The sequence below is a fragment of the Miniopterus schreibersii genome, assembly GCF_964146895.1.
Source record: "Miniopterus schreibersii genome assembly, chromosome: 1".
Lineage (NCBI taxonomy): Eukaryota > Metazoa > Chordata > Mammalia > Chiroptera > Miniopteridae > Miniopterus > Miniopterus schreibersii.
In genome coordinates this window covers 182,788,732-182,804,228 of record NC_138101.1, presented here as the reverse complement: position 1 = coordinate 182,804,228, position 15,497 = coordinate 182,788,732, and the positions used below count along the sequence as shown (strand labels likewise).

The 15,497-nt window shown below is 45.2% G+C and overlaps 1 protein-coding gene across 3 annotated transcripts in view; it reads right to left on the bottom strand.

Annotated features, from left to right (window-relative positions):
- Positions 1-15,497, bottom strand: part of FLVCR2 (FLVCR choline and putative heme transporter 2) — a 56,215-nt gene that overhangs the window by 21,117 nt on the left and 19,601 nt on the right. For all 3 annotated transcript variants that reach the window (XM_081147126.1, XM_081147128.1, XM_081147127.1), the window contains exons 2-3: positions 3,768-3,909; positions 1,154-1,294 (exon numbers count right to left, since the gene is read on the bottom strand). In XM_081147126.1, coding sequence (XP_081003252.1) covers positions 1,154-1,294; positions 3,768-3,909 — 283 coding nt within the window. The remainder of the gene's footprint in view (positions 1-1,153; positions 1,295-3,767; positions 3,910-15,497) is intronic.

Genomic DNA, 15,497 nt, shown 5'->3' with positions numbered 1-15,497 from the left:
CATAAGGTTATAGTCAACTGAGGTTTCACCACGAATAAATCATGTTAAACCAATCTCATTTTTTCATACTTGTATCGTTCCTGAGCATGTTACACAGTTGTTGACTCTTGATTTTAAACTAGCCAGTGGGTTAAATGGTCAAATGCAGGATGGATAGCAGGACAGCTGGGTGGATCTCTTTAATGGAATGCCATGAGGTTCTGTCCTTACCCCGTCTGGTCTAACATTCTTATTAAAGGTTGGAAAGAAGATGCAGAAAGCACCACACTGGAGAGGCAGGCCAGTATACTAGCGTAAAGATCAGAGTTTATCTTACCAAAAGCCAACAAAGTGACATGAAAGAGGGATATTGTCTTTCATTCAGATAAAAATAGGAGTCAATGTGTCCAGCCGGAGTGGCCCAGTGGTTAAGCCTCAACCTAGGATCCAGGAGATCACAGTTTGATTCCCGGTCAGGGCACACGCCCGGGTTTCGGGCTCGACCCCAGTCGGGGGTGTGCAGGAGGCAGCCGATCAATGACTCTCTTTCATCATTAATGTTTCTATCTCTCTCTCTCCCTCTCCCTTCCTCTCTCTGAAATCAATAAAAACATATTTTAGAAAAAAAAAAAAAGGAGTCAATATTAGAAGACGAAGGAAGATTGGTTGGGGAGTAATTCCTGTGGCAAGACTCATTTATGCATGCATGCATTCATTTATTAATATTCATTCACTCAGTAATTACAGAAGTGTCCACACCAGGCCAGCCACTGCTAATGATGAAAAGATATAACAATAAAAGATGAAAAGACATAAAGCCTCCCTGCTCTCAGGGAGGTCACTGTCCAGTGAGAAGACAGACCTGGAAATGGAACAGCACAGTAAGAGAGGAAAGATCACCTAATACTGCACTGCTTTACAGCAGTGATACTGAGAAAGACTCGGAGGATCAGCACGCACTCGTCAGACAATCTGATATGGGAAAGAATGGTTTTCCAGGTAGATTTTACAGAACCTGCAAAGGCCCTGAGGCAGAGCTGGCTGTTCTGGTTGACCCTAAACAATTATTTTACATGCACGTTTGGGATTTGGAAAAAGTAAGATGCACAGACACATCAGGCCTTTGGTGTCATGTTCCAGTTCAGGTCCACTCCTGGACACATCTGCACCTTACCATAGGTGATGACAAGCAGCACGAAGTTGAGGTTTTTGAAGAGCCGGCTGACGCACTTTAAGTACGAAGTATCAGGTAATGCCAAGGAATAGCTCAGGGACTGGGCCCTGCTCGGGGGATGTTTAGGCTTCTCCTTGAATACTGGAAGGAAAGAAACAGAGAGATCACTGAACATCCCTGTGGTTATACCCCAGCAGAGCGACACATGGACAAGAGCTGGCTCCATCACCTGAGAAGGAGCTAGGGCTCAAAAGGAAATATTAATTCTTCAATTAAATCCTTTACACTGTTAAAGCTGCTTTTCACTGTCTATGGCTGAGCGAGTAGTCTAGTGATTACTTTTTCTTAGTGGCCTCTGGACAGCTGCAGCCATTGGGGCATTGTTCAAGGATCAAGGAGTCCCATAATAACTAGCAAAAAACACACTGCAGAGCCCTGCCGGGCGTGGCTCAGCGGGTGAGTGTCGACCTAGGATCCAGGCGATCGGGATTCAATTCCCGGTCAGGGCACATGCCCAGTTGCAGGCTCGATCAATGACTCTCTCATCATTGATGTTTCTAGCTCTCTCTCTCCCTCTCCTTTCCTCTCTCTGAAATCAATAAAGATATATTTAAACACACACACACACACACACACACACACACACTGCAGAGCACTGAAAAAAACACAATAGTCACACATGGATAGAAAGGAAATGAGAGCTGAGGTTTAGGATTAGTGAGGCCAGTTAATGGCTTAGCACCAGAGCTCTTCCCAAGGGGAAAGGAACTGTGTTGCCCCTGCTTAGCACATAGCTTGGCACAGGGCAGTCCATAGATATTCCTGGGTAAGTGAAAGGATCTACTATTAGAAAAACCTCGATTTCATTCCTAGTTTTTCAGTCTGAATCAGACGTGTTCCTCACAGAGCTAGAGGATTAACACAGGCTCCTGTGGGAGTGGCTGCTGTGATATGAAGAACTGGGGAGGGACAACAGGAATACCACTCCTTTTATATTCTATTTTCAGTACAATTACTACAATCAATTTATCTGCATTGATTGCTATCCAGTTCTCTGGAGAGGTCAGTTTAACCAGTTTTTTTGCCTGAACTGATTCCCCAATTGGGGGCCCATTCCCCCATGGGTCCAAGCAGGCACCATGTGCCCCCCACCCCCCACCCCAGGAGAGCATACCTTCTCCAGTTAAAGGAAGCTTTGGAAAGGTTTAATGTCTTGTAGATCAAAGGCTCCCACTCCCCTCACCCTGCCCCTCTGGAAAGCCCTCCAGCCCTGACTTCAGAGCCCAGCTTCTTTGTTCTCCAGAAGCAGTCCTGGATCATTTCTCCTGGATAACTTCCTGCTGTTGGGAACCTCTCATTCACTGTCTTGCCTGTTCCCCTCCCCTTCCATCCGGGAAAAGAGAGCAAGGCAAGGGATTGATTTCTGCAACAGCAGGTGCTTGCTCAAGGACTTGGCAACCACAAACCAGAATCCAGATAAGCTCTTTCAGTTCTTTATTCAGTGAGCTACTACCTGTGGTTGATAATAAAATGCCAAAAGGTAGAAATGTCCTACCTCCAGGATTTCAACTGCAAAGAGCCAGGACCTCACCTGCCACAAACTCAAGAATCTGAAGCTGGGCACATTACAATTTGAAACTTGAAGCCTGGCTAAGTAAGAGGATCCCTGGCTGGATTTTCTTTCCTGTTCTCACCCACCACTCTACAGCTTCTACCTTTCCAGGAACACCAAGTCCTCTGTCCAAGACATCCTGCCAGCTCTTAGAAGCCACCAGGCAGCCCTTTCTCAGCCTGGACCCAGTGGGGGAGAATGACATGGTGACAGCAGTTGAATAAGGTAAATGATTATAAAACTGGCTCTGAAGGTGAGGCCAGAAGGAAGGAAGGAATGAAACCTCTAACATGAGTGAAACTTACGGGTATTAGGAAGAAAACTGGTTAACCTTTAGACAGTGACTAACTGAAAATGAAAACCTTTACTCTATTTCTGAATTTATCACAGCCCATATAATATCATTCAGATTATAAAGGAGGATATAAAATTATATTGTCCATCAAGAGTATGGTGTTGAATGGTATCTAGACTTGTGGTGGTGATCACTTTAAAGTGTACACAGATGTCAAATTAGAATACTGTACTCCTGAAACTTACAGGATATCTCTGCCCCTTACAGGCTATCTAATCTTGAACAATTTATTTAACTCCCCAAAGTCTTCCTCTGTTAAATGGGACTGATAATGGTACCTCCGCTCACAGGGCTGTTAAGGATTACATGAGATCAGGCATGAAGAACACAGGGCCTGTGCTATCATAAGTGCTCATGGGGCTTCTTCACCAAGGGAATCAGCAGCCTGACCATTAATTCTGGTGAGGTCGTATGGGAAACAGTTTAATTACAATTAAACCTCTACTGAGCCACTAACAGAGTGCACAAGACCAGCTAGCACTGTATTGGGGGCAACTGCTCAGGCGAAAGCATTTGAATACCATTAGAAGCCTGGCCTTCGGTTTCTGTACATGTCCACTGTATTCTCGGGCCATGTGCATAAGGGCCTCGCTCAAACCAGAGCCTCCCTGCCTTCCCACCCCCCAGCAGTCTACTAAGGAACTTACCAAAGATGACAAGGATGAAAAGCAGAGTGGCGACACCTGCTGTTATGTAGAACATGATGCTGATGTGGTAGGCAAGCTCGTCCTGGTCTTCGACATTGGGTACCAAAACGGGAGGGACCAAGAACCCAATGGCAATTCCAAGCTATAGAAGACAGAGACAGTCGATTACAGTTACCAATGGCCAAGAGGTAATGGCACAAATTTTTAAAATCTCCTAGTAAGAAACACAATCCCGGTCTTTCTTAAAACCTAAACAAGGGACTGTTTCCTCCTTGAGACACCAGAGAGAGCTTTCTTTTGATTGACACCTCAATTCACATACATCCCTGACCACCCTCACCACCAATACCTATTGAAAAAAATTGTAATTGGGATTCTCAATGCAGGCCAGCCCTTCTGCAGCTACACACTAATGAACAATGGTTCCTATATTCCCATCTCTATGGTACAGTAAAACAATGTTGACTTTCCTTGTGTCATTTAAATTCTTGATTTCAGTGACTCTGTTAACCAGGAGCTCAAAGACCAGCTAGAGGAAAGTTGAAAACTTCTACACCCTATAATCCCAAGGACTTGGATTCAATAAGACTCGGAAGCCTAAAGTTATTACCACATTTACAAACAGGAAAGCTTAAGTTCATTGTGTAAATAACTTAGCAATTGACAAGGCATGTGTGGTATAAAGTTATATGCAACCGCATGCATTTATACACACAGGATATGGGTAAACTGGCAATGATCACCCCCCCCCCCCCCCCAAGAAGTTAAAACATCTCATATCTGCCTTAGAGTTCAAACTCTGATAACCTGACAGATAATGTGACTTGGGTGTTTCCGAGGTCAGAAATGCTTTGATTCAGGAGTGGCTAGCTGTGTCACAACTCCCAAAGCCCTCTGCCACATGTAAGACCAAAGCAGAAACTGAAAATGGCCCACGAACTCAGGCAAGCTTCAAGTTCCAAGAGTGAAAGAAGATAAGCAGGTCAGGAGTGGGGCAGTAAGGGCGTGGGGGCAGGGTGGATGGGGTCAATGGGGGGGAAAAACAGGGACATCTGCAATACTTTCAACAATAAAGATACATTTTTAAAAAGGTAAGTCTATTGTCTTAAGGTGCCACTTTTCCTTTATTGTACTTGGAAGAAATTGTAGGTAGAGAAGCAATTTGCTTTCATTCCACACTATAATACCATTCATCAGCTGCCAATCTGCTGACGACCCTGATTGGTTTTCCAGCCTGTCAATTATAGCCACTCAGGATGGTCACTACTGGTTCCCAGCTCTGCAATATTAAAAGGTATCACCTATAGGTCCAGTGTAGGGTTCTTTCAATGTATGCCAATCTATAATCAATAAATCAAACAGATCTTTAAAGCATCTATTATGTGAAAAGCATTCTGCTAGATATTTTGGGAGGTACCAAGACGTATATGGCAGAGTTCCTGCCTTCAAGGAGCTTTATATGATCTAGTGGGGCAGGGGGGTTTGAAACAAAGATTAAAAGATAACACAAATAATGATAATTGTGTGTGGAAAGGCATGTTATCATCTGGAAGTCCTTTTGTCATCCTCTACTACAGAGTTTTTCAACTGATGAGCCGCAAGAATTTTTAAAACATGCAATACCTGACTATTTTCGTCAGGGGCACTGACCTCTTTCCCTTAGACTGTCAAATAATAACATGACAACAGCCAACACAACAATAGTCATCGAGTGTGAATGCCCTGTCTTGAACCACAAATACGTAAGTCATATAATAAAGTTGCATTTTATTGGTAATGTCGAATAAGGTTGTGTCTGATTGGTTAATTCCTGGTACCAGAAATCCTTACATACAAGTATAGGCACCTGATTTTTTTAAAAATCACTTTGGAGCAAAAAGGGTAGGTAATTACTACTATTACTGTTTTTGTAAAACAATCAAAATTATACCTATTTTTTTGTCAGATTGGCAAAAAATATATTTTTTGCTGTACTGCAGAATTTTAATAATTAGTTTACGTGTGCCATTGGATGAAAGAGGTTGAAAAATCGCTGCTCTACAACCTAATTATTAGAGGGCCAAATGGAGGCTAAGCGAGATTAAGTGCTAGAGGTTAAGTGATTTATACAGGGTCACACTGAGCTCTAGCAGAGTTGAGATGAGAAAACAGATCTCTCAGCCTCTCAGGCTAGCACCTCCTCCACTGGGCCTGGCAGCTCCCTCCTGGGCTAAGAGCCTTGACAAAGGCCCAAGTGAATAGGGCTTCTCCAGAAGAGAAGATATTTTATGTCCTTGGAATCTTCAGTCATGCTGATTGGTCAGAATCCAATCTGGTTTCTTCATTGCTGATGTGGAAAACTTTGAGTAAAAACCAACCTAGACAGCAAATGCAACCTTCACAGCTGGGAACCTGGGCCCACTGCAGGTCATATCTGGCTTCATTAGCACTTTGGAGGTGGAGACTTAGAAGTTAAATAGAACCCCCAAAGGGTCCCTTTTGCAAGAATGAGGAAAGTTATGGGACATCATCCAAGGCTCTGTGATTATTTCATTCCCAAAATGACCCTGATAGAGAATATCCTAATCCCCAGTAATCTTCTACCTTGAGAAGTAAGGTGGAGAGGCAGACTGGGAGACTCAGGGTTGTTTTGTTTTGTTTTAATTTTTATTTAATTTATTGGGGTGACATTGGTTAATAAAATTATATAGGTTTCAGCTATACAATTCTATGATACATCATCTGTATACTGTATTGTGTGCTCACCACCCAAAGTCAAGTCTCCTTCTGTCACCATTTATCCCCCTAACCCTCTTCCACCTCCCCCACCCCCCTTTCCCTCTGGTAATCACCAAGCTGTTGTCAGTGTCTGTGAGGTTTTTGCTTTTTTTGTTTAATCCCTTTGCCTTTTTCACTCAGCCCCCCAACCTCCCTCCCCTCTAACAGCTGTCAGTCTGCTTTCTCTATGAGTCTATTTATGTTTCTATTTTGTTTAATTTGTTCATTAGATTCTACATATGAGTGAAATCATACGGTATTTGTCTTTCCCTGACTGGCTTATTTCACTTAGCATAATATCTTCCAGGTCCATCCATGCTGTTGCAAAAGGTAAGATTTTCTTCTTTTTGATATCTAGGTAGTATTCTATTGTGTAAATGTCCCACAGCTTTTTTATCCACTCATCTACTGATGGGCACTTGGGCTGCTTCCAAACCTTGGCTATTGTAAATAGCATTGCAATTAACACAGGGGTGCATGTATTCTTTCAAATCAGTGTTTCGGGTTTCTTTGGATATATTCCCAGAAGTGGAATCAATGGGTCATAAGGCAGTTCCTTTTTTTAAGAATCCTCACCCACAGAGTGAGGATATTTTTTCCATTGATTTTTAGAGAGAGGAAGGGAGGGGGTGAGAGAGAGAGAGAGAGAGAGAGAGAGAAATATTGATGTGAGAGAGACACATTGATTGGCTGCCTCCTGCACCCACTCCAACCGGGGACGAGGATCGGACCTGCAACCCCCACCCCCATCCCCCTCCACCCCTCACGCACAGCGACGCTCTAACCACTGGGCAAGCCGGCCAGGGCAAGGCAGCTCCATTTTTAATTTTTTGAGGAAACTCCATACTGCTTTCTAGAGTGGCTGCAGCAGTCTGCATTCCTACCAACAGTGCACAAAGGTTCCCTTTCCTCCGCATCCTCGCCACCACTTGTTGTTTGTTGATTTATTGATGGCAGCCATTCTGACAGGTGTGAGGTGATATCTCTTATACAACTCAGCAAAAAACAACACAATTTAAAAATTGGCAAAGGACCTGAAAGGCACTTCTCTAAAGAGGACATACAGATGGCCAGTAGACATATGCAAAGGTGCTCAACATCACTAATAATCAGAGAAATGCAAATTAAAACCACACTGGGAGACTCAGTTTTCATTTTTTCCTTTATGTTTTCTTCAAACTCAAGGGTGATATCTAAACACGGTTACAGCCTGGCCGGGCGTGGCTCAGCGGTAGGGCATTGACCTAGGATCCAGGAGATCAGGGTTCAATTCCCGGTCAGGGCACATGCCCGGGTTGCATGCTAGGCAGCTGATCAATGACTCTCATCATTGATGTTTCTGTCTCTCTCTCTCTCCCTCTCCTTTCCTCTCTCTGAAATAAATAAAGATATGTTTTAAAAATAAATAAATAAATAAATAAATAAATAAACAAACAAACACTGTTACAGTATCACTGGTCATGAGCACTTCCAGAGAAAATGTCACAATTAAAAACACATCTGTGCAGCCTGAGGGCTTTGGGTAATAGGAAGACTCCACCACTTGTCTTTCTGGCTTATGCATTTGCCAGAGCAAAAATAAACCCAGAAAACCACTGGGCTGCATCCTGGATAAGAGTCCCACACTTAGCCCACTACACAAATACAACACTTTTAAGAGCCCTAGAACCATTCTCCCCACCACCATGGGGCAATCAACAAAGCCCCCAGTCACTACTGTATCAGATCCCGGGCACAAAGCTGCCCTCCCACGTGCTGTCTGGTTGTGAATATTCCCAGACTATCAAGTGAGGACCCTGGGGCTTCCACAAAAGGCAGGGAGCTCTACGTCAACACCAAAAGAGGGCTTCAGTCCTAATGGAACAGGGCCAGAAACACTGGTCCCCATCTGAGCCCTTTGCTAGGACCCCAGGCACATCATCCCTCCTGTCCCAGGTCACTGGCAAGGCAGTCACTACTCTTCTTGGTAGGAGGCAACCACCTCAGCAAAACAGGTTCTCACCCAGCCAACCTCATTCCTCCTATGCCCATCACCACCCCAACCTGCTATTCAGAAATGTGAACACGCTCTCAGCCCCAGGGCAGGGCCCCTACTGCCTCATTCCTTTCCCCTGGGCATATTCACCAGGTCAGAGCTGGGATGCATTTCAGCGCCCCCAGGAACTGGCTCCCTGAGGGTCAAAAATGTCCCCTTATTGGGTCAGCAGCTTTCCCTGCAGCAAAGACTCTCAGCTTGAAGGCTTACTTCAAACTTGGTCTCCCAATGACCTACTCTGGGGCTCACACCCGTATCATTCATTTTATTTTTATTTTTAAAATATATTTTTATTGCTTTTTAAAGAGAGAGGAAGGGACAGGGAGCAAGAAACATCCATCAGCTGCCTCCTGCGTGCCCCCTACTGGGGATTCAGCCAGCAACCTGGGCATGTGCCCTGACCTGGAATCCAGCCGGCCTCCTTTCAGTGCATGGGACAAAGTCCAACCAACCAAGCCATGCAGGCCAGGGTCATGTCATTCATTTTAAAATGAACCCCTCACCTTTCTTCCTTTCCACCTCAACATTCCTCAGAAACATCATCCCTCTAATACAGTGGCTATGGGCTCGGGCCTCGGGGTCCGGCTTCCCAGTCTATAAAAGGTAGATAACACTGTCCAGTTACACCATCTAGCTCACTGGGTCATCACAAGGACTAACTGGGCTCATGTGAATGGACCGCTCAGCGCAATGCTTGACACCGGACAAGGTGCTCACTCCCCATCTGCCAGCCCGGCTCTTCCCCCTGCGCACTCACACAGCCGCGGGCTGGGCAGGAGAGGGGGCCCCGGGACACCCTGGTTCCCTTCTTCCTCCTTCCCTGGCTCCCTCCCTCTGCTCTTCCTCAGTTCCCTCAGTCACCCTTGACTCTGCTCTGTCCCATCCACTCTGTCCTTGGAAGCCCACTGGGAATCTAACCCCTGCCCTTCAGGCAACTGTGTTCTCTCCTCCAATGCCCTGCACAATGTATTCAGGTGCATGGTTCCTGGCACTTCACTGACCACAAAGTCCATGCTCAAGGACCTTCAAGGAGCCAGCCCCTCAGAGGGAGCAGGGGAGCCCAAACCCTCGGGCCTGCTGTCCTTGCCTTTCCTCACCCAGTTCCAAGCCTCCTTTCCAGCCCACATCTGCCTACTTCCTCTGTGGCCCCGGTACTTGAGCCTGATGAGATGTTCACAATTCCAACCTTCTCACCGTCTAGCCTCTCCCTTTATCTAAGCACTTTCCTTTCTGGGAAAGGGCCCCCCCCTCTTTGAATTTTTCAGAGATCAGCTGAAGGTCAGTTTTCCTTGATTATCCTAGTCAGGCATGATCTCTTTGCCCTAAACTCCTCTAATGCTTTGGTTTTCTGCCATTTTTCTGGCATAATCTGGTGCCTGGTAAACAGAGCAGGGGCTTACTCAACACATGGGTGTTGAATGAATGGGCTGGAGTTAACCAGCACGTTAGAGAAACATCACTTCCCTTCAGATAAGCCATGAGCCCAGACCCACGGAAAGATGTGGTTGGAAATTTAAATCTAGACAAGGCTCTCCAAGAAAGTTTGCTATTTAAAAAAACATGGTTGAGGGTCCTTTTAAAATCAGAGTCACATGAAAGATAAATTGGGGTTCAATATAGATTTCCACACACTTAAAGCCCATCAGCCTACATGAGCCAGCTTAAAGCACACAGCATGATGCCACCACCACTATCCCTCCAAGGTTGTGACGAGGTACCACCTGTGTGTATCCACACATCTCTATGGACACTTGCAATGGTCTTAGAAAAGATTCATCTGAGGCTAAGGTTCATAGAGTACCACAGATGAGAAAAACTTCAGCTACACAGACAAATGTAGGAAAATGTTACCATATAAAGGGTTGTTTAAAGTCCATACAGATTTTTATGGGCATTAAAAATGCAATATTCCTAATTCCCATCCCATACAAAAGCATGCCCACATATTCCCGGGACTGTGAGGCTTGACACTGGTGTGGACAGCACTGCCACCACCAGCAGGGAGGCTGTCACTGAAGCTTCGTCTCCGAGGACCACATCCCCGTGGGGGATTATGTACAACGCTGGGAAGTGACTTCAACATTCACTGCCCCACTGTGTACTGATGTGCACATTTAAACATCACAAAGATGGCTCCATTGAGGCACACATACACCAATCTCATCCTACAAATACCTCTCTCTCCTTGGTGTTACTTAGACATGTGCTTACACCTCCAGTGAGTAACTAACCTGGGCAAAAGGATGCACGAACAGGGGCCCGAGCATCCCAATGTAAGGGACAGGTCAGCATGAAGCCGCTCTGCAGGAAAGCCACCTTTGGATCCGTGGAGGAGGCTCAGAGGGCGGTCCTGGGACTGAGTCTGTGGATGTCCCAGAAACAAGCAGAAAGAGGTGGCTGCTGGCACTGAGACATTTACATTGAACAACAGTGTGATCATGGAAAACAAGCCCCCAGCCACCTAGGAACGCCAGGCAGCTCCTAGACCAGGGGTGGGGAACATCCAGCCTGCAGGTCATATACGGCCCGTGAAATCATTTGGTCTGGCCCTGCCAAGGCCTCACCAAACAGAAGCAGTTCCAGGCACCACATTAGGAGTGAGTTAATTAAATGTCTGACCAAATATAACAGGCTAATTTTTAAGGTGATAATTTTGGTTTTTTAAAAAAATTTTATTTAATGTATCTTTATTGATTTCAGAGAGAAGAAGGGAGAGGGAGAGAGAGAGGGAGAGAGAAACATCAATGATGAGAGAGTCATTGATCGGCTGCCTCCTTCAGGCCCCCAACTGGGGATCGAGCCCGCAACCCGGGCATGTGCTCTGACCTGGAACTGAACTGAGATCTCCTGGATCCCAGGTCGATGCTCAATCGCTGAGCCACGCCCGGCCGGGCAAGTTGATAATTTTGCATGGCCTTCAAATGATGTTATAAATATCCAAATGGCCCTTGGCAGAAGAAGGTTCCCCACCCCTGTCCTAGACAAATGCCATGTTAAGCAATAATATGTACGCAAAGCCTGCTCATATGACAGTAGTTTTGAAATTCCCGAATCCAAGCCCTTGGCTTCTTTTGAAAAGGCTAACTCAGGACTGAGGAAGTAGCAGACCTTCAGAGACAAAAAGAATCCCATTGATTTGAGGGGAAATCACTTATGAAAGGGATTTAAGGATTTTAAAAGGTTAAGCAGGCCCAGCTGGCCGTGGCTCAGCGGTTGAGCGTCGACCTAGGATCCAGGTGATTGGGGTTTGATTCCCGGTCAGGGCACATGCCCAGGTTGCGGGCTCGATCAATGACTCTCTCATCATTGATGTTTCTGTCTCTCTCCCTCATCTTTCCTCTCTCTGAAATCAATAAAAAGATGTATTTAAAAAAAAAAAAAAAAAGGTTAAGCACTGTTCTCTCACAACTTAGGGAGCAGGGTGAGAGCTGGTCAACTCTAAACTTCCTTGAGCTCCCTCCTGTCACAGGGTTTGGACAAAATTGTGATCATGCTGGTGGTTTTACGCTACCTTGACACTCTTGAATTTCCTAAGTCCTAGAGGTTAGAGAAATGCTGGCAGCAGCAGCTACTGAAATTAGGATAGCCTGCTGCAATGCTTGACTCCCAGGGAAGGTAAGAATAGTAATAAGAGCTGTACATCACGCCACAGGGACCATCCTAAGCACTATTAAGCGCCAGGTATACACACACATTCCTTTAATCCCTATTTTAAAATTGAGGAAACTGGCATTAAAGTTGCTTGCCCAAGGTCAAATAACAGTAAATGATAAGGGTGGACTTCAAGTTCAGGCCATCTGTACTAGAGCCTGTACTCCTAGGCTAAAAACTCAGGTCCTGGCTATTATTCCAACTAGAAAGAAGGAAATGAATCCATAATGAGCTGCATGCTAAACGATTTGTCACGTTATTTCATTTAATCCCTCCCAGCAACCCCCTAAAGTTGGCATCATTATCTCTGGCTTGGTTTTTACAGATGACAAAACATCTGTAATTTGCCCAAGGTCACTCAGCTCCTAATGGCAAAACTGAGATTCAAACCCATAGCCGACTGACTCCAAATCCTTTGAACAGGGTGAGTGCCACAGAAGTCACTGCCCTCAAAGACCTGGCAGTTCCTCCAGTCTTACACACTCGATTCTGTAATTCAAGCACCTCCCCATATGTCTAGCTGTTGGAGGACGCAATGGCGATAGGTGTCTCCAGCCATAGTCCGTTTTTGTTTGCCACTTAGTTATACGCTATGGGATTTCTTGTTCTGACGTAATGCTTAGTTTGGGGTTCTTTCCCTGGAGGGTGTTGTCTCTCTAATTAGATTGAGGACAGGACGATTTCCTTGTGTGAAATCTCCCCACACGATGCCCAGCACAATGCCAAGAACAGAGAAGCTCAAACCTAATTCAAGCATTTCCAGTTTCCTCTACAGCAAACAAGTTGGGCACAGTAGCAATTTGATGTATTGCACGAGTTTACCACCAAAAGAAAGCAGATGCAAAGTGGATTGACACAGAGAAAACCTCCAACTTGAAGCACCCCAAGATAAGACATGGAAACCATTGAAATATAGGGTGATCAACTTCCTACTTCCAAACCCATACTCAGTGTTTATTGAACACCTAGTGAAAAGTAAGGGAGGAGGCAACAGAGGCAAGACGAACAGCTCATATCACCAAGCTTAAAGCTCTCTCATATACCTTGATCTTGACCCACAGGCTTGGTGCTAGGTTTCCTCCTCATCTTTGGGAGGGGTGGGCAAGCTAACTTGAGTAGAGGTCCCCTAGACTGTAAACAGAGAAGATGCTACATTTAGGGGAGGAGTCTGAGTTCTACAGAGAAATTAGTTTTTTATTAAGAATGAAAAGGAATGCTGACAAAGGGCTTTATTTTTTAGCTGAGCCTCACACTTGTGCCTACTTTTAATCATCAACTCAGAAGGCTCCTGGTACACACACTGCTCCTTTTAAGGGTCAATATTCCTCTTGAACTTGATCTCATGGTGACATCTGCAAAGGGTCAGTCTAGGTCTACATGTGGGCAGATGTGAAGCCTCCGCTGCCTACCCTTTCACCCAGAGAGCGAGTCACTGCTGGCTTTTCCACTCAAAGGTCCCTCTGATGACAGTGCTGAGGGCCAATGACCATAGGCTGAAGGCAATTCCCCAATGACTCAGCTAGGAAAAATTAAAAATGAGGGGATGTCTTCCAAACCACCAGGCCAGCCAGAGTGGCAGAGTGCAGACCTAATTTTCTCCAAGTTTTTCATATCTGAAGTAGGCAACATGCAAAGCTCCACTCAAATGCTTTGGCATTTCCCACCAGCTCTATCCTAGATGCCAGCTCACAGCGGCCAAAAGACAGATCCTTCTCTCCTGTATGTAGCTGCCTTGCTCAACTTTACCACGCCCTGCCTTTTGACAGATGGTGGTAGAGCAGCCCAATCCAGAAGAAGCAGTGCCTGTCTTCCTTGTCTGTGATGGCATATGCTGTCATTCATGTGACAGTAAATGTTTCTAATCCTCCCACATTTTCTTCTAAGTCTCACTGGACTTCTTGGTAGCACTTCCCACTTCTGATTTCCAGAGGTGAAACTCAGACCCAGGCAGTCACTCACAGGCAGGCTCTAGAAGAGTTGTTGTTTTCTGGGCTACCATGGGCCAGAGCCAGTTCCTCTTACTTTAGGGTGTGTCTCCAGAGACAGACAGGGTGGGCCTCATGTAGCTTTTTTTAAGATGCTAACTTCATAAATTAACTAATCCTGCCTCGTGATCCCAGAGAGAAATGTAGAAAGGAAAAGAAGTCTAAACCTTGCACTGAGAAAATTATTAGTCACCCATATCTAACACCACCCCAAGAAAGCAGCACCATCAGATTGGCCCTGTAAGTTAGGGAGTTATTCAGGGACCTACTTACACAAAAACATCTCCCAATGTCCTGCTCTGAAGGCAACCCTCCTCCTCTTTTGTCCTCATATTTTCACCATTAGTCACTCCTTAAGGGACGACTTTACAGTCTAATCTTTCTTCCCTCAAACCTGAACTCAGGGACCTTTTCTCTCCCATTCACTGTTGCATCCTCAGAGCTTAGAATGTTGCATGACACAGAGTAGGTGCTTAATAAATATTTTTTTAATAAACAAATAAAGGCTATGGTACATTGTTTCAATAAAAAAAACCCATAGTTCCCAAGAACTGACTGTAAAAGGTAAGAGTGCTAAGTCCTATAAATGGAGGGTGTGGCTACTTCATCCAAGGTGGTCCTTCATGAGGCAAACAGGCTGAAGGGATGACAGCCTTTATCCACTGACTCTCGTTTGTTACATTACCTGCTGTCAACTGGGGATTCTCAGGGAAGCTGGCTGGAGGGGATATAATCCAGGGTAAGTAGTTCAAAGAGAGACAAAGACTGGATGGTAAACCATGTAGGAACCTTATTTTCTTTTATCTGCTTTATTTTTGACATTTTTTCCTTTGACTCAAAGGGGCCTCACCCAGGGCCCTGACTTATCCGCCTCCCTCTCCTTTGCTTAATCATTAAGCCCTTAGGACAGCGAGGTTCTGGTTAGCATCCAGTAGTCTTAGGAACAAGGTCCTGAGTCTATTGACTACAGAGAGAGTTTTCAACCAAACTAAACAAAATATTTTGGCCTCAGTTGTGTATTAGCTCCAGAGCCAGGAAAGAAGAACGATCCACAGGACAAATTCTTTTGAAGTTGGACAGGACAGAACAACTCCATGGCTGACATCAGGACCAGATGCAATGATCAATTACCCCCTACCCTAGCACCAACCAATCGGTAGAGACCATGACCTTAATTCCTTTAGTCACCACAATTATTTTTTTCCTACATAATCCATCTCCTAGAAGCCATCAGGAGGCCAGGTCTTCGAACATGAGCTACCTGTGACTCCAGGCATGGTACCATTTCCTTAATAAGTCCTT